Raw genomic sequence first — 20,259 nt, forward strand, 5'->3', positions numbered from 1 at the left:
AGAGTCTGATGGGACACTTTTATAAGCTGTGAGAAGACGCGGAGCGTGGATCTCGCGCGTATTCTGCAGATCGGATTCGTTCCTCACGTGCAGTGGACTTACCTGGAGTCGTGTAGAACTGAGGACATTTCTGTTATTAGCGAGCATTTAAAAAAAGTTTATTTAATTAATTATATATTTGTTTATTTATTTATTATTATTATTCATTTTTATTTTTTTTGTTGCAATGATCTGAAATAGAGACGGAGTAAGTTCTCTGTGTGTGTGTGTGTGGGTGTGTGTGTTCTGTAAATGCGACCACCTGTGATTTTTTGGACGCGACGCGCATCAGTCTGTGACGTCTCTCCCTCTCTCCGGACCTGACACGCGAGGTGCGTTCACGCCACGCAAACCTGGGCGCGCGCGGCGGGCATGCGGCACGCGCGGATGCATGGCCGGGCACGGTGCTCTCCGCGCGCTGCTCGTGCTGCTGCTGCTGCTCGTGTTGCTGCTGCTCGTGGCCCCGGGCGCGTGCGCAGGGCTCGCGGAGCGCCTCGCGTGGCTGCTGGCGGACAAAGGGCCGTTCCGCCGCGCGCACGAGTTCACCGAGTTCTCCGAGCGACACCAGCACGGCTTCAGCACGCGCTACAAGATCTACAGGTACAGTCACGTGACTGGGTTTAATTAAAGCCTGATTCAGTTTATTCAGTTTTTTGTTTTAGTCTAATTTTGCAGCAGACAGCAAGAAAGTTAAACTTAAAAACGTTTGGTCTTACAAAAGTAATAATGAACATCCTCCACATCTCAAATAATCTATATAAACAACAACAACAAAAAAAAGGTTTTGTCTGTACATTGGTCATAACTCCCTTTCAATTATATCTTTATGTTTCATACATCAGAGGATCAGAAACCAGTCTCAGAAAAATTCCTGTCTGTATGTCTGTATGTCTGTCCAGCCAGAGTTTGTAACAGCATCACGCAAAACCGCCTGAACAGAATTTAATGAAACTTTTGCAGTACTTAGATATCTTCCTGAAGTTAAACCTGTGCTATAAATGAAATTAAAATGTTGAGTATAAGTGAAGTTATGAACAGTTATGTGCCAGATTTAATAAACTACTTTAAAATAAGCTACTATTAGGTACTTGCTCAGTGTAAACACACATCTGCACCAATACAGTAGACATTAATTAGAAAAGCTAAACTGAATATTTTTACTGGGATTAAATCAAATTTTCACTGCTGAAATAACAGCGCTTAAGTGGTATAAGTGAATTTACACACGCTTGCTTCTGTCAACGACGGGTACACTAGTACAAAATAACAACCACTGAACGTTACTGGAATACAATCCCAAATCCACCCAAAATATCTCAACGACCTGTTAAAACCAACGATTGGTAAATCAAAACTAACTTCAAAACAACCCACAAAGCAACAGCTCAAAACAGCTCAAAATCCCATTTCACTGCCACTGCACCAGAGAGCACCTTCCTTTTGATATGTAGAGACGGCATTTGGCAGACGCTCTTATAAAGAGTGACTTACATAAGTGCTTTGAAATTCTCATCATTAAATATATCCTTACACTGGTTCACTAGGTTACGAACTAGGAGTACCATCAGTCAAACACTGTTGGGAAAGATTTTTCTTTTTGGGTGAAGAGTTGGAGGGGGGGAGGGGGGGGGAGTTAAAGAAAACCCCAACCTACCTACTGTAAGAAAGAGATTGGGTTGGTAGTTGTCGATTGGGAATTTCCTTACAGGATTTTCCTCATTTCACACTTATTTATTTATGTGTCTATGGACTATACAAAGCTATCATCGCAAAGTCTTTCTGAAGTTAATTTTTGGGTCATTGTACTGTATTTGTTCTGTATTTTTGGGTCATTGTTCTGTATTTGTTCTGTATTTTTGGGTCATTGTTCTGTATTTGTGCATGACCTTTAATTTTTTTTTTTCGGTTTCAGAACTAGTGTTGATTATTTCTGTAATGAGCACAACTCAATGGCCTTGTGAGAATGTATTTAAAGTGTCAAATACGTTCTCACAAGGATATTGAGTTGTTCTCATTGCACCCGTAATACACGTCCCAATGGCCAACCATATTTAACTACAGACCAGCTCGAAAAATAAGCGAGAAAACCAACATTAAACCACCAAATGGCAAACAAGACAAACCAAAATCGAGTTTGGTGATTAAACCAGGTCCAAATGACAGCCCAATGACCGTTCAAACACCGCCTAAACCAAAAAAAAACCCTCCTACAAACAACAATTATATGGTAATCAACCCGAATGACAACTCAATGGACAATCAACCAGAATAAAAGCCAAACAAAATAAATTCCCAAACAGGCTAAAAACCAATAAACCCAGTTCAAAATGACCAATGTAGCCCAGCCCTGAACACATCCTATTGACCAATTAAAAACAACTTAGTGTTCAATAAAAACAACCAAAAGCCACTCAAACAGTGAATTAAAACCAGATTTCCAATGCAACCCGCAAAGAACATTCTAACCTGCCCCTCAAAACTGACCAATGAGCAAGAAACTTTAAAATGCTCCATCTATAACACAACCTACATGAAATTATATCACAGACATCACTCTGATACTGTATTGGCCAAAAGAAAAAGGGATATTAGAGTGAGTGAAGTGGTGTAGGAGGTGTTGATAATAGCTCCCAGCTTCAGGGTCCAGGGTTCGAACTCTGTGTGTGTAGTTCTGCATTATTCCTGAATTTTAGTGAACATGGTCTTTTTACGTACTTTTGGGATCGTACTGTAGCGAAGACCTTTTGGTTGGATACGAGAACCTTTTGACCCGGGTCTCAGTTTTATATCATCCGCCATTTTCCACATCCATCATTCACCAAACCTCTGCACCTCTGAGGACCTCTTACTGGGCTGCCGGGTAGCAACGAGCATGTTCTAAATGCGATCGATCATTGCCATGATATGCTGTTTTATACAAGTGAATCTATCAGTGTCCTCGAGTTGAGATACAGTAACTCTAAGCGACGAGCGCAAAGATCTGGCTCGAAAAGTAGCACGAAAAAATGAACCGGAGAAGATAAATTATTAATGTCCAGAGAGACGTATTGACTCAAGCGTATCAGGCACACTTGCTGAGTGTATTAAAGGAACATCCTGCTGATTATAAACAACACTTAAAAGACCTTCCTCCGAGACGTCCATGCTATACACTTAACAATTCATGCGTATCAGGTCGTAACACCAGAGGTGGGTTATGCTTCAGAGCGAGGGAGGGAAAAAAAGAGCCGTACAGTGTGTTTAGCACCTGGCTCCCTGCTGAGCCTCTTCAAGTCCCAGCACAATCAAATCCCACCTACTGTTCTTGTCTGTGTCGGCCAAGTGTACAGGGGAAGTGTGGAACACAAGCGGTACAAACAGGAGGAGGTGGAAAGGAGAGCCAGATTGTCTGCTGATTGCTTTTGTGGCCTTTTCTCATCTCACGCTGCTTTTTTCATTTCTAACAGCTCGCTGTTTTACACTACAGTCGCACTGTGTCACTGTGTTGTCAGTGTACTGGTGCGTACAGTCGTATGTTTTTTTTTTTTTTAACTCTATATGTGGGATTATGAGTCATGTATTCAGTGTGGGTTTTGGCTTTGATTTACCAAGTCATATTCCTGTAGGGATTATACAGTACATTTGTACAGTACAGTACAATACGCCAGGGTATTCGCTGGGAGACCAGAGGAAATCTTGAAAATGTTTTTTTTTTTTTTTTTGTGGAATGTCTACAGTTGATCATTTCTTAGCAGATTGGGTCAAGTTGACACACAAAAAAATCACCCTTGATAACCGTGTTGAGGAGAGACATCTCAAAACCCCTCCTAATGGGCTACCAAAGCAGACGACCACATCAGGTTCTACTGCTACTGCTAACTGCCCAGAACAGGAATCTGACACTACAGTGAGCACAGGATCATCCAAACTCCTTAGTTAAAGATTAGCCTGTTCTGATGAATCTCAGGTTCTGCTGCGACATAAAAGAGTCAGAATTTGGTGTCACATGGCTACTTCATGTCAACATTTCAGACTGGTGGTGGTAGTGTATGTAACTGTGTCCTGTGTGGAAATCAACTGCCTGGCCTAAAAGGAAAAAAAACTGTGAACAGTTTGGTTTCAGGTTCATGTGTGAAGATGATTCCTCTAGTCCAAGAGTCCTGGACTATGGCTGTGGAAACCTGGTCATTCAGTACATTCAGATCATCAGCTGATTTCAGTTGGTTGCCACATAGACCTGACCAACTGAAGCAACCCCAGATCATAACACTACCTCCAGAGGCTCGTTCAGTGGACACTATGCATGATGGGTGCATCGCTTCATGCGCTTCCCTTCTTACCCTGACTCGCCCATCACTCTGGAATAGGCTCAGGACTACATGACCACATGACTTTTTTCCAATGCTTCAAACTCCAATCTTTATGCTCCCAACAAATTTTTTCTGATAGATCACACTTAAAAGTGATTTCCTTAATTAAACATTGCTCTGTTTTTTTACTATTAATGTTTTACTGTACAATTTCACCGAATGTTTTTCCTGACCACATTTCTTCTTAACTTATTCAGCACTATCTTGTCAGGTTTTTAGCATGTGTCGAAGGGTTCAGATATTTAAAATCTCCTTAGTTGTTTTCTTTGCTTGATGCAGTTGGACTCTTCTGAAATGGTGATTTTTTTTGGCCATGCAGTATATATGGCTACCATTCACCTGTCTTACATTAAAACATGAATCTTTGGGGGTCTTTGGCATCTAAACTCTGAAGTTTCAAGAAGACAAAATGTTTCCCTTTTTACAGCACAACAGGGTAACTAATGTAGCCACTCTGATTTAAACCGGAGCCAAGGGAACCTTACTTAAAACATGCTCACAGTATCTAGCATTATCTGATCATGATGACTCAATACTGACTTTGATCGACTTTGTCTCTGTATGCATGGCATCTGATGTAGAAGAGGCAGGTGTCGGTTTGAATGGAAGCAATTTTGCTAGTATATGTTAGCAACAGTTAAATGGTATGTTGTATGTTCTAAATAAAAAAAATAGGTGGGTGATTCTTGATTTCAAACATTTGAAGCATGAAAATTTTTATTTTTTTATACTGGATTATAACTTTTACTTACCATTAATCACCTTTTTAAAGATAATTTCCAAAATAAGTCTCACTACACAACAATCTGACATCAACACTGTAAGAAAAGCAAATACATTTTCACATTTAAAAAATGCATTATTAATAGTCATGCACAGTTACTTAAAGTTCTGAAATCATATTTATTTTTAATTAAACAGTTTTTTTTAATTTTGATTGATTTCTTTCATTACTGCAACACCTTTCACAATTTACAACCATTTAAAAAAATATTTCGATGAAACCTGACTTTTTTTTTAAATGATGTGACAAACCTAAAAGAACATATTTAGTAGATTCTGCACAAGCATTTAAAATCAAAGTACTATTAATTTAATTAACATTTAATTAACATCTGTTGGTTGGTTTCAGAAATTTGGTTAATTATTTCCGTAATGATAATAAGTATACTAGTATAAGATTCATACTGATGGTGGTATACTAGTAATAATGCAGGAAAAAACTGATAATAATTGCACAATCATGCATTCAAGTTTAAACAGTTTTATTGTGTAACTAAAAAAAAACATTAACCATCTTACCATGACATAAAAAAACACACCTTCTGATTTGTCAAACCTTCTCACAAAGATATTAATTCCTTACAACCTGCTACACAACGGTTTTACAATGGAAGGGTGGGAAGTGGAACAGTAAGAGTACAGGGTGAGGTGGTGAAGAAGGTACAGGAGTTTTAGTATTCGGGGTCAGCAGTCCAGGGGAAAGAAGTAAGGAAGTGAGGGCAGGAAGGTTGGAATGGGTGGAGAATGGGGTGGAATGGGGTTCTGTGGTATAGAAAAATATTAGCGAGTATCAAGACAGTGGTGAGACTGGCCATGCTGTATGGTTTAGAGACAGGAAGAGACAGGACAGTTGGACAGGATTAGGAAGAGTACGTCAGAGGGACAGCTCATGTTGGACGTTTGGGGGACAAAGTTGGGGAGGCCAGATTAAGATGTTTTGGACATGTCCAGAGGAGGGAGAGTGAGTATATTGGTAGGAGAATATTGGACATGGAGCTGCCAGGCAGGAGGCAGAGAGGAAGCTCAAAGAGAAGGTATATGGATGTAATAAATGAGGATATGAAGCTAGTGGTTGCAGGTGTTGAGGATACAGGAGATAGGGACAGGTGGAGAGAGGTGATGATTTAAAAAAAAATTTTTTAGCTAAGGTTCTTTTAAATCATAAATAAATATACGTACATTTTAAATGAATATAAAATAAATTAAGAGGTATTTTAAAGTTATACACAATATGCTTAAAATTTTATTCCTAAAACAAAAGTTTTAACTCATTACCGCAACTGGCCTTAAATGTTGCGGTGTGTGAGAATGATGTGACGGTGTATAAGAATGGTGTTGCTGAGGATGAGGTGCCTCAGGATGTTTTGCTAAATATAGAGAAGACATGATGGCTTTACTAATTATTTCTCAGTGTATATAATTAGACCTTAATAAAATACTGTACATTTACATAATAATAATTTTAAAAAAGTCAATCTAAAGTTTCAAAATGTTCTGTTTCGGTAATGAGAATCAAATTGTCCTGTTAACATTTTGACAATATAATATTGAACAATTAACTGGAAGGATATAAAGAGATGATCTTACCTGGTAGCCATCTTGAAGTAACTGTCCCATGTCCTCCATCAGTCATAATCAAACTTTTTTTTTCCATTCTGTATGTGTGTTTAAACAGTCCTTAAGAAGATGTTGCGACGAATTATTATTATTCTGTAATAAATAAATATTCAGCAAATATTTATTGAATGAATTTATTGAATGGATTTTATTTTTACTGTTAATTTGTTTAAATTACAACATAACACACATTTAAACACAAGCTGTCGCATTGTGGTAATGAGAATTTCAGCAGAAAATGCAGTAAAATAGAAAAAGAATTAATTCTCATGTTAAAATTACACAATGTTGAAGGAAAAGAACAGTCTTGTTTTTATTCTGAAGCTTTTTTATATATATATTATTATTATTTATTTATTTTTTATCATTATTGGCATGGTGTTTTAATGGTTTCGTGAGAATCTCCCAGGTGTACTGTTGGCCATTACGGACACCATCTGAAGCTCTGTCCTGTTTTGAACCTGTTGCATGACCATGACCACGAGTTCAGTGAGACTTCAATGACCCCACCACTTACTGTACCACCACCGTAGAGAATCCCATAAAGCACTTTGAAACATTCTAAATTGATTTGATTTTAAGCATTACTTTGTAACTGATTCCAGCAAAACTTGTTCTGTAAATTTAGTAAATGAAACATGATGTCCTGCAGGGAGTTTGGCCGATGGAAGGTGAACAACTTGGCTGTGGAGAGGCAGGAAGTGGTACCCTTTGATCCGGAATTTGTTCGCACCATCAGGCAGCTGGGGCGACGGCCAAGCCTGCAGATGATCACGGATAATATCATCAAGAAGTATGGCACACATTTCCTGGTCTCGGCCACCCTTGGAGGTAAGACGGAGGAGAATAGCTGGGGTTTAAGGTGATTATTAGAAAGGAGATAAGGTGAGGCTGAACCATCGTTACTAGAAGTTATAGAGTGAGACATAGAAAGTTACAGGGGGTTGAGGTGGAGCTTCAGGCATGATCGTTCTCCTGAACTACATTAAGTGCCATTTACATTTTTGAATAACGTGTGCAATAACAAATCATGACAAAAAGAAATAAAGCAATATAGTTAATATGAAATTTATGCAACTATAATTGTTCATGAATAATACTGTATTAAAATACGCCAGGTTAGAGCAATGTCTAGTGTATTATGAATTGCTATAAAAAGTAGTTCTCATCGCAAGCTCAAGTTGCATGCTGGATTATATTATATTATATTATATTATATTATATTATATTATATTATATTATATTATATTATATTATATAAAGTTATGGATATACACATGCCATTTTAATAACTTATACCAACTGTAAATGACATCATAGCTTTTTGATTGAAATATTATATTTGAAGGTGTTCTTGCATTTCATGTGTCTAACACACACACACACACACACACACACACACACACTAAGATCTTAACACTAATTTATAAAAACTTTTCACATGAGCTATGATCTGAAAGCTGCTAGAATTTTAATAAGTTTAGTTTATTTTTGTTTTTTTACAAATGGGTTGTTGATATATTATTAAATTGATTATGCAGTTTAAATGATCTTTTGGGGATTCAATTTGTTAAACTGATGTATCAATTTTCGATTAAGTATCGATTCAGACTTATTATTTAGTTAAACCTTAAAATGTTAAATGGTCTAAAAGCAGACAATTCCTTAAAGAGTGACCACAGCTTAAGCTGAAAATACTCACAGATCGAACAAGAAAATCACTTCTTCTTCTTTTAATTTCCTTGCTGGTTAGTGCCACACTGCCACCTACTGGTCTGGGGTGTGGAGCGGAATATTGGCAAGAATAAGAATTATAATTATAACAATAATAAAAAGGATTATGGCTTGGTCATGACATGACTTTTAAGTCACACAAGTTAAATAGGATTGAATTTTTTATTAAATAACTTTAGTATCTTTCAAACCTGTGAGAAATATTGCTGCTTGAGACGATTCAGAATAATCCAAGAACATTAGTGATAAATTAAAGTGATTAAATTAAATTGAATTGCAAATCGTAATCCCCAAAATTTTAACTGAATCTCATAGACAGTCCACCTCTGATTCACAGCTCTGCTTTTAATGAAACCTATTTTGCATATCTTAACTATAAGTACAGATTCAACAAAAAAAGGGGAATTTGTTTAATTTAATGACTTTTTTACACGACTTCTTCAGCATGTCAAGGTGCGAAAATAATAAGTGTAATCACGAACCAGCGCTAGTCATCCTTTGGATATTGATGTACCTTACATTGCATAGAATTTTAAATATATTTGTGTAGTATACCTTTGCCATAAAGTACAAGAGCAACATTCAACAACCAAACTCCTACCAAAGCTGACATTGATAAGCGATAGCTGGATGCAACAACCTGTGACTTGAACATGCAATCATGCAATCATGATTCTTTTTCGTGGTGATTCATGTTTTTTTTACAACTATTTTTTAAAAACATACTACAGATTAACCGGTCGATCAGCCAGTGACCAAAATTGTCTGTTTAAAATTTTAGTTTGATTGGCTGTGACCGGCTAATCAGCCTCAGATATAAACGATTCCGTTCTGAGCGCATTCTTATGGCGTCACATTGTCAGAAACCATGCATGTTAACACTGGAAGCTCCGCGCCAGTGTCACCTACTTTTAACGCGGTTCAGCGGTCATTTGACCGCATATTGTTTTGAATGATAAGCTGTAGTTGACACTCAATTATCGCTAGATGGCGCTTTCACCCAAAGCAAATAGTTTAGCTCCAAGATCAACTTGCACTTGGACAATGCGCCATTCATTCCCGCGTAGATAATCAGCGGTATTTTTTTGAACTGAAAAAAACTTCCACAGAGTCTCTAAGAGGACAAAGGAAGAGGGAAAAAACAGCAGAAGAAAAAAAAACAAGTCATGTTTTGCATTATAACCCGAAGTTTTTGGCATGACTTTTTTCTGTCATTTTTTCTCCTCCTTTGTCCATCTAGGGGCTTCGTACTATAACAAAAAGGAAAGCTCTACTTAATTTTATTATTTAAAAAACATATATATATATATTAATTAGAATTAGTCTCAAACCCACTCATTACAAATGCTTAAACCAGGCTCAAAACATTGCGAGCGCGTTTACTGTCAAGTTGAGACTTGGAGGAATTTGAGGAGGTAAACCGTTATTTATAATCCTACAGGTGGCGCACTCTGAACTATTCACAAATGTTCATCCCATGTGGTAAAAGTGAATTATTGCTGATTGTTTAAAAAATAAATAATTATGTCGGAGAGAAGAGATACTGCATGTGCTGCCCAATAAAATATAAAATATAGCTTTATGTTTCATTTCATTTAATTAGAAGTTAAATGTTTTTAAAGTGAGTTTGTGTGTTTAAATGCTTCGCTTGGTTTTTAAGTGTGAAAACTAATGTTATAAGGAACGGGCTACATTTAATTACTCATTACTCATTACTCAAGGTTTAAAATTCTAACAAAATTAGGCGAGGGAAATGTAATATTGAACTGGGATATTTATAAAATGGTGATTTTTATAGAATCTCAAGTTGAATCTAATTTGCACCGAGGGATCGTGATAATATCGCATTGGGAGGTGACAGGTGATTCACATCTCTAGTGCTCAGACATCATGCTGACTTTCTTCTGGAATTAAATTAAAACTCAAAGCGTCTGTCAGTTTCACAACCGTAAAAATACTACACACACATCTAGGCTGTGCAAAGAAATTGAAATTGAAATTGAAGCTCAAAATGTCTGTCAGAGAAACGTCAGAGATCGCTCTCAGATTCAAATCCCGTGCGAGATCTAATAACACAACCTAGCCTTTTTGGTTAGAAACGTCCGACAGCACCTGCGTGTTTTGATATATGAGGGTGATTCCGAATGCTCGGAGAGACACACGCTTGCATTCAGCGCAAGCAAATCTCTCTGCTGTTTGGCTGTCATGGAGCATGGCTTGAAAGAGCGCATTGGCATCTTCGTCTGATTTGAAGGCATGATGTGAGTGTATCACTTCGCACAATTTATGAATTGCTCTAAAACCAGGAAAAAACATCAGAGATCACATGTTTATGTAGAGTACCATCAGAACAAGGTCACTGTATGAAGGAAGTTCTACTATTGGACATGAGCTTCCATGCACCATCAGCACCATCCACGTGAGAGCCATGTGGTCCACACGAGTGCATTTGAAAAATGAGGACATCTGTAAATAGGGTAATATTAATGTTATTGTTAAAACCGCATGCTGGTTGGTTTTAAATGTGCTTCTTCAGCGTCTATTTGACTGGAATGAAGCTTGTACTAAACAAACAGCTTCTGCAGATAAGAAGCAGGTCAGACATTTTATATATTGACAAAAAAAAAACAAAAATTGGACAAAGTTCTGGCTGGGCTCAACATTAAATCTAGGGCAACCATGATTCAGGTCTGGGTAAGTAAATTCACTCCTCCAGTTGCCTGATTGGGTAAATAAATAACATGCACTATTGTCCCCACGTCTCCGCTCCGTCTCTGGCTTATAAACAGCCATTATCGTCTCTTGATTATGGTGAGACGGAACCAGCCAGTCATTTAACAGTTGTAAAGATCAGTTGCAGCATCAACATGCGGCACATGAACGTGAAACCATCACACCACTTCCTGTTCAGATATCCAAATTATGACAAACAAATTTAGCCCCAAAAACGCTGAATGTGATGCCATCCGGTGCACACAATCTCTTAGAACACAAGTATTAGCCAGACATCAAGCAGCGGAGCTTCTTCTGAACAAGCATTCGATTGATTTGACTGAAAAGTAGGCCTGGCACACATCTCTTATTGTAGAAGTCATCCGGTGTTTAAAATAATCTATTGGTATTCACCCTGTATCTCAGTCATAATCACACTGCAGAGTGTCGATAACATCATCATAGGGAATAAACTGAGAAAGCTTCTATAAAAACCTTTGGGACAGAAACTATGGGACAGAAAATGATGTGTGCTCTTAGATTTAACATCAGGAATTACGGAATAATGGTTGTCATGGTTACGGAGACTCAGCGGCAAGGTTCTTGGAAACAAAACACTTTTCAAAAATATTGTCGTGTGAAGCACATGAGACTGTGGGAAAATTAGAAAGTGGTTTTAGACAGATAAGATGGGAAAAATCAACTTGTAATTTATTCCTTGGTAAAGATAAGATATACGGTCTTATGCAAAAGTTTAGGCACCCCTTGATGAATAACGGATTTTAGTGATTGTTTCAATTGAAACGATGTTGGGGGGCGTGGATTGCACTGGATTGCAAGCAAACATCAAACCATCTGTAAAAAAAAGCTGAAGCTGAAAAGAGGATGGCTTCTACAACAAAACCTTAAAATCTACTATGGAATACCTCAAGAGACGCAGGCTGAAGGTTTTGGAACGGCCATCACAGTCCCCTGATTTAAACATCTGAAAATTTGTCGGTAGATCTTAAAAGAGCTGTGCATGCAAGACGACTAAAGACTTCCTTTTGCAAGGAAGAATGGGAGAAGATCCCAAGTACAAGAACTGAAAGACTTTTAGCTGGCTATAAAAAGCGTTTGCAAGCTGTGATATCTGCCAGAGGAGCTGTTACTAGTACTGATTACAGTATGTAGGGTGCCCAAACTTTTGCACAGTGCCATAATAATGTTTTTATTTTAAATTTTTGTTCAATTTATGGCATAAGAAGTAACTGTACATCAATGATTGCTGAGAATATTGTGTATTTTTTTCCATTTCTAAGAGAGACTGTGTTAACATCTTTTCAATAAAAAAAAATAAAATCAGCAAAAACAGTTATTTATCAAGGGGAGCCCAAACTTTTGCATAAGACTGTAATTCAAATAAGTAAATAAAAATTCTCCATGCGTATTCATGTAATATTTCTTATACTGTATATTGTATTTGTATATTGTGTACACTGTAAAATAAAAACAAGCTGCCTCAACATTATAAAAGTTTAGTAACAGCTTTTTTTAAGTTTACTCAACTTTTACAAAAAAATTTGCTGAACAAACAAAATACTTTCACATTGCTGTTTAGTTGACACAGTTAATTAATTATATTTCTCTGAAGTTGACTTGGCCCAACTTTTCATCTATTTAAAAAGGCAAGTTTTTTTTACAAGTTCATTTCACAAATCTCCCACTGTAGCCCAATGACGTAGTTGGTTCAAAAGTTTTTCTATAAGAAAATAAATAAATTGGCCTAACAATACCTGCTCTGCATAAAACAGGAGAATGCGCTTTCTATTTTGTTTAAAGGTCTGTAAAACAGCTGAATAAAACCAGATGCTTATCAGCATCTTACTGATTCTTTTATATTTCAATATCATAACCATTTTTTAAAAACTAGCAAAGATTTGACTTTTGAATACTTTCCCCCCCCCAATGTAGTAATGCAGTAAAACATCTAAATGGAAATGTTTTAATAAAGAGTGATACTTGTGGCAGAGACGCACCTGGAGTTATTGCTACTGTACATCCCGATATCGTCCTGATCTTGGGGCCAAGACATTTCTACATGTTTAGTTCATTAAAGGAGTTCCTAAGAGGCCGGCCTTTCAGACGTGAAGAATTCAGTCATGGCTATGATAATCATGGCTCCAGCATACTAAAAAAAAACTTTCTGCCTTGATGGTGTCCAAGCACAAGTGAAACACCCAATCAAAAGTCCCGGTTTGACCTGAACACCCCTCATGTCCCAGCCATGTTGACTTTCAGTTGTATGTTTTTTATACAGTATAGTATCTGGCTTTGAAGTCAGTTTATTTTTCATGTTAGCTCTACTTTTCCATTTGGCTAACAGGAACGTAAAACATCTTAGGTACTTGGCTGGAAAAGCTGAATCTCATGCCCTGTCTGTCTGGGTGCAAATGGAAAGTTTGCCAGAGGTTAGGTGATATCACCCAACCCGCTGATGATATCGACATCAGTCTCCCCATGTGCCGCAGCTAGTCTGTCACGCCGGCCTTCTGGCTCTTATTGTACTCTAATTGTAGAAAGAGTCACTACCCAAAGACTGTATTTCCCTGGGAGAATAATTACAGTGCTCACCACGATCGTCCCACAATCGATATCTGGGCTGCTAAGTGCACCTCCCGTGCCCTCATTTGGGCTCCATTTAGATCTCCAGACAATTCAGCACCTGACTGGAGCCATTTTTCCTCCGAAACGTATTCTCCCCAAACAAAAACTCTCCGGCGGTCGAACTGCCTCCTGTTCCCCCTCATCCTTTCACAGACGAGTGATAAAAATGAGAGAGGGGTACTGTGGCGTCGGTGCCGGAAGAGTGTTGATGAAAAGAAACGCGTAACAAAGGGTGAAAGAACGGCTTTTAGTCATCAAAATATGTCACGCGTTTCAGCACTTTTTATAAACGCTGTCATGTTCAATTATCCAAACGAGACCCAGGTTAATGGTATCTTCTTCTTTTTTATTTGGATTAAAAGACAAACTTATGAACGTTTTCCTTTTTTTTTCTTTCTGTGGCAACGTGTTAGAATTTCACTTTAGGTTTCCTTAAATATCTTTAAGACATTTAGCTTACGTTGTCAGTTATTAACATTCCGTCTAACAGAGTCGATCACTTAGAACATTCAAGAAGTATCCATTCAAAAAGTAAACAGCATATATAACTAGAGTTTTTTTTTTTTTTTGAAGGTAACATACCAGTAACTAATTTGGACATTTCTTAATAACTTCTCTGTAGAAATAACCAGCGTAAAGAAACAAGCTTTGCTTTAAAAGGAACAAAATACTGGAAAACAATAACCAGTTACATTACATCATTCAATTTAATTAAATTTTATTTGTATAGCGTTTTTAACAATTGTCATTGTCGCAAAGCAGCTTTACACAATCAAAAGAATTATTTAAGTTTGTATGAATTGTGAGTGTGTATGAATCGAAATGGTCAGCAAGCTGAGGGCGACAGTGGCGAGGAAAAACTCCCTGAGATGGTAATAGGAGGAAACCTTGAGAGGAACCAGACTCAACAGGGAACCCATCCTCATCTGGGTGAAACAGAGAGCTGGAATTGATCTGCAGTCATACAGGCAGGCATCATCCCACCAAATCTATTGTAATATGTTATCGAGAGAAATCATTTTTGAGTCATCTTTTGTTCCAGTCAGGTATCGATAAGTCAGAATCGATTCACGCTTTCAAATAATTTTTGTAAACTTATAAATGTCAAACAGTCTAACATTAATAAGGCTCTTGAAAAATAAACACCAGGCCTTGCAGAAAATATAGCTTCCACACATTAGCTGTTTTCTTCTTTTGACTTTATAAGCTTTCATGTGTAATACTGCCACCTACTGAACTGGAGTGTGGTGCAGAAGTTTGGCGGGAATAAAAGGTTATCATTTTGCACGGGTTGTGACATTTAAACCATTACCAACAAGTTTCAAGAATTTCATTTCTGTAAGTCGCTGTGAGGGTTCACCACTAGAGGGCACTGTTTTTGGTTTGTAGGTTTTGTTGGGAGACTTAGTTTCCCAGAAGGCACCTCGGTCAGGTGATGCGGGAGCTCACTCCCTTTTAGCCACTAACCTTTAGAGTTCTTAGTCTGTTTTATACCTAGTCTGCTGTGTACCTATTTTGTTTGTCTCTTGGGTCTCTGGCTACTAGCCAGTTTAGCTACAGTACTATCTAGCTTAGCAGCTAATGTGCATAACCGCTAGTAGGCCTAGCCAAGCCTGTCTTGTGTGTTCAGGCCCTTGCATGTATAGTCCCCTGTGTTTAGTCCTCTAGTCTGTTTAGTGTGTCTTGTCTCGTCTGGTTTGTATCCCATGTCTGTACTGTATAAGTATTAGTTTGTGTAGTCCCTTGTCTGTGGATTATCGGTTTTGTTTATAGTATGCTCCCAAGTAAAGCCAACTTCTTTTTTATTTTCATGTTTTGTTTTTGTTTATCATTAAAAGACTCTTTGTTTACACATCATCCCCATCTGTGTCTATGCCTCAACACCATGCCCACAGTCCGACACCTAGCAGTACGTGACAGTCTCCTTTTTGGCTGTGACTGTTAAAATACAAATAAAATTGGGCCGGCAAGGTGGTGTAGTGGTTAGTACTGTCGCCTTGCACCACTAGTGTCCAGGCTCGATTCCCATCTCTGTGTGCATGGAGTTTGCATTTACTCCCCGTTGCTTGGTGGGTTTCCTCTGGGTTCTCCGGTTTCCTCCCACAGACCTGCAGATTAGGCTAATTGGCATTCCCAAATTGCCCATAGTGTGTGTGTGTGTGTGTGCCCTGTGATGGATTGGCGCCCTGTTCAGGGTGTACCCGGTCTCGTATCCTAAGTCACCTGGGATAGGCTCCAGGCCCCCGCGACCCAACATACAGGATAAAGCGGTATAGATGGTGAGTGAGAGTGAATAAAATGTAATCAAATTGAAGTGGGCTGGCACGGTGGCTTAGTCGTTAGCACTGTTGCCTTGCAGCTCCAGGTTCCAAGTTCTATTCTCGCCTGTGTGCATGTAGTTTGCATGTTCTCCTCGTGCTTCGTAGGTTTCCTCCGGGTACTCCAGTTTCTTCCCACAGTCCAAAGACATGTAGATCAGGTTAATTGGTGGTCTTAAATTGCCAGTAGTGGGTGAATGAGCGTTTGTGTGTGTGTGCTCAGTGGAGGATTGGCACCCCGTCCAGGTCTCCAAGTCTCCTGGGATAGGCTCCAGGTCCACACAACCCTGTATACAAGAGAAACCGTATAAACAATGAGTGAGTGAATTGGATTGGTTGAATAGAGATGCACAAAATGTTTGGAGAATCAAGAGACCTGGTGAGGCGAGGACCAAGACAGTTGGTGCGTAGTTGCTCAGTGGTGAATTCACTAACACTCACTTTGCTCTCATCCAGGTGAGGAGTCCTTGACCATTTTCGTGGATAAGAGGAAGCTGAGTGAAGCCCCTTCAAACAGCGGCGCCGCTAACGGCACACTGACACTCGAGGCCCTCCATCACCTCGCTGCCTCCTATTTCATCGATCGAGACAGCACGCTGAGGAAACTACACCATCTCCAGATCGCCTCATTGGCCATCAAGGTACAGAGCGGTCCTTCTCTAAGGGGCGATGTCAGAGCTGACTTGAGTGTTAACCTTTATGTTCCTGTATGTTCAGATCAGAAGAACTGATTATTAAAATGAATTAATGATTAGTTAAATTGTTAAAAAAAAGTCAGTTAGACAAATCGATTAATAATCAGGTAAATTAATCAGTCAAACATTTAGGGATAAATCAGTTAAATAATTAATGTAATAGTCAAATCAATGGAGAATCAGATAAATATTAAATTACTTTTTATTAAATAAAACAATAATTACATAATAAGATTAACATGTTGCTATATTTATTTAAATAAATTCCTATTTCTTTTATTTTATAAGTTGAGTGCAAATGTGTGTGCACCCTTAGACCACAACATACTTTGAACTCAATATTGTAATCAATTGATAATCATATACTCTTTTATTTACTTAGGTTGAGCATGTTATAATATTAATTAAGTAATGCAATTAAAAAAAGTCATGAAGTGATACTACAGTATTATCAAAAAAAAAAGGAAAATATAAGAGATAAATTTTTTGCTTTTCTGTTTTCTGACTGTCACTTAAATATGATCTGGACTGTTTTTTTTAATATCATTTTTTTTAGTAGATTAATCGAGTTTTTACAAGAAATGTGTTTTTCGAAAGCTTTCAACATATACATCCTATTTTTCAGAGCTGGTGTTAGGGGTGCAAACTTTTGCACTCAACAGTATGGAGAATTCTGCTGATAACTGATATGAAGATGATGATACACAGTAATAAAATGATATCGTAAAATTATTTATTTGAAACAAATTGATTTTTTAAATGGGTGAATTTTATTACATAATTATTGTTGATTCTGTTATAAATCTCGAGCGTGGGAGAGTGTGTAGCGCATGCAGCACATCGCTAATCGCACACAGATGCACAAGGAGTTTTCTTTGTTCGCACATTTCTTTTTGCATATAATGGGCGATATTTTGAGGCGAGTACAAAATCCATGCATAACCATGAACCTGATAACCTTGGGGAGTTCGTTTTTGTGTTTGTAGGAACGCATCAGGCAGAGGTTCTCTCTCCCGCCGTGGATTCAGCTGAATATTCCTCCTTTTCCATTTTTTCTTTTTTTATGAATACCCATTCTCTATTTCCCATCATCCCATAACGACTTTGATTAAAGTGATCTAACTTGGGTATGAAATGCGTGCGTACATTTCACGCTGAATAAGATTAATGAAGGTGTCGAGCGTCGCTCCGGGGTTGCAGCAGGCGACCTGTCTTGCTGCGCTTCCGCTAGTCACAATAAGTCGTGTTCGGGGTAGTTTTCTGCCATGACGGATCTGTGATAAAGGAGAGGGATGAAAAATTGAGCTGTGTGTGTTCAAATGAGGCTGCAAGCGTGCTGCAAGTTCGAGCATTCGTAAGCTTCCCTGCTGTGCGTGTACATTTATGATAGTAATTGATAAAGCGATATATACAGTAGTACAGTCCCAGCACATTCTCAGACTCGGACTTGTTTCTTCCTTCCACTGTGGTGTTGTCTGAAATTGGTCTCAGCAGCAGACAGGTCCGATTTCATGTGTGGGGGGAAAAAAATCTTGTTTTTGTTAGTTTTTTTTCTTTCTACAATCAGAACAACAAAAACAAGCTCGACTTTCGATTGGCTTTTTCAAGTACTATGCGGTTGTTTGGTGTTTTTTAACTTTCAGCACGCTTAACGGAAGCTAACATCTTCGAATTTCCCGATGATATTTCAAGAAATGGTGTTGAGTGCAAAAGTTTGTGCACCCCTTAACCATGGCGTGTTTTTTTTTTTAATCTCATAAATTGGTAATATTATTTTTTATAAATGCTATTTATTAGTTTGACCATGTCTCTTATTTCATGAGGGGCGTTCGAGTCAAACTGGGACTTTTGATATACTTTTTAAATAAAAACACCGTTATGAAAGTTAAAACTCCCTAAAAATCCTAAAATCCCCTACTACACTAATGCACTTATCTTAGCATTTCACTAGTGCTTGGATACCATCAAGGTGGAAAGTTTTCTCAGTATGCCGGAGCCATGATCGGACTGCCTGCTTCATGTTTGAAGCGCTGGCCTCCCAGGAATTCCTTTAACATTTATATTTAGGCAGATGCCCTCATCTAGAGTCACACACATTTGTATTTTATTACACATGTAAGCAGTTGAGGGACAACTTGGCAGTCGTGGGATTTGAACATGGGATTATCCGAACCGTATGCCAATGCATTAACCACTGAGCTACTCCTGACTCCGTTTGAGTACTGTAGATCTATAGCAGAGGTGTTCAGTGTTCGAGAATCTTACTTAATCAAATCAAGGAACTCAAAGCACACAACCTTTCGAGCTTCAAAACTGAACCAGCATCTTTTCCTTTTAAATCAAGATGCTTATTTAAGCAAATGTTTCCACTGCGCCATAGCAAAAGCCGTTTCTTAAGGTGTTATGACCTAGAGTGATTTAAAAGTGAACCACATTTGACTCAAGTAAAGACTTTTCCAATATTTCGGTGTTAATGAGGACAAAACAGCAGCAGCACCTTCAGCCGAGCCATCTATCATAATGATGGATGATCCTGGCTCACCTATCCGTGCGATGACTGATTCCGCTGAAGATCAGCCGCATCTACATAGCCCCGAAAAAAACAAGTCGGAGGATGTTAAATGTGTCTATTTTTAAGTTTTAAACTCACAGATGAGTTTAGCAGGTGAATACATTCCTCACTGCACTCTAAGACGTAATGATTGCAGTAGCCGGGTCTTCATTAGAGCTGCAGATGGTACCACTAAGACCGAGCAGGTCTGCTGTTATAAATGTCTCGAGTGTGAGCCGAGGCGCTTGTCAGCGTAGAAAAATGGGCCTCATATGTTTAATGTCACATGGATTGAGATATGATCGTTTTCATCTTAGCCTGGAGATACAGGAAATGTCATGGGAGGAAATGTTGCAAGAATTATATGAAAGCATATATCCCCAAGATTGCAATATGAGAATATTAAACAAATCACCAAAAAAAAAAAGAAATCACCCGATGCGTGTGTTACCGTGATGAGCTCCGGTTAATGGCGGAAAAAGTTCTTACCTTTCTTAAGACTGGTTCATGAAGAATACACTGAAGCATTGGATGAGTTCCAACCTGACTGCCTCAGACGTGCTATTAACACAATCAGATAGCTGAGGTGAACAGATGTTTACACCTGGGCCCCCTATTCATCATTTATTAAAACACATTGTGCTATTATAGGAAAATAATCCACTTGGGAAAACTTGGAAGTTTGAAAGCTTTCGTTCAGTGAAAGTCTGCTTCGACTCCGATGCCTCGGAATAAGTTAATCTAAAACTCAGAGCTGGGGTGAATGTGTGAAACCTTGTAAATATGTAAGTAAACTAATCAGCAGCCCAGATACC

The 20,259-nt window shown here is 38.3% G+C and overlaps 1 protein-coding gene across 1 annotated transcript in view; it reads left to right on the forward strand.

Annotated features, from left to right (window-relative positions):
• Positions 1 to 430: 430 nt before the first annotated feature.
• brinp3b (bone morphogenetic protein/retinoic acid inducible neural-specific 3b) overlaps positions 431 to 20,259 on the forward strand; it is a 40,990-nt gene continuing 21,161 nt past the window's right edge. The window contains exons 1-3 of the mRNA XM_053499344.1: positions 431 to 639; positions 7,441 to 7,619; positions 16,655 to 16,839. Coding sequence (XP_053355319.1) covers positions 431 to 639; positions 7,441 to 7,619; positions 16,655 to 16,839 — 573 coding nt within the window. The remainder of the gene's footprint in view (positions 640 to 7,440; positions 7,620 to 16,654; positions 16,840 to 20,259) is intronic.

The sequence above is a fragment of the Clarias gariepinus genome, chromosome 1, assembly GCF_024256425.1.
Source record: "Clarias gariepinus isolate MV-2021 ecotype Netherlands chromosome 1, CGAR_prim_01v2, whole genome shotgun sequence".
Lineage (NCBI taxonomy): Eukaryota > Metazoa > Chordata > Actinopteri > Siluriformes > Clariidae > Clarias > Clarias gariepinus.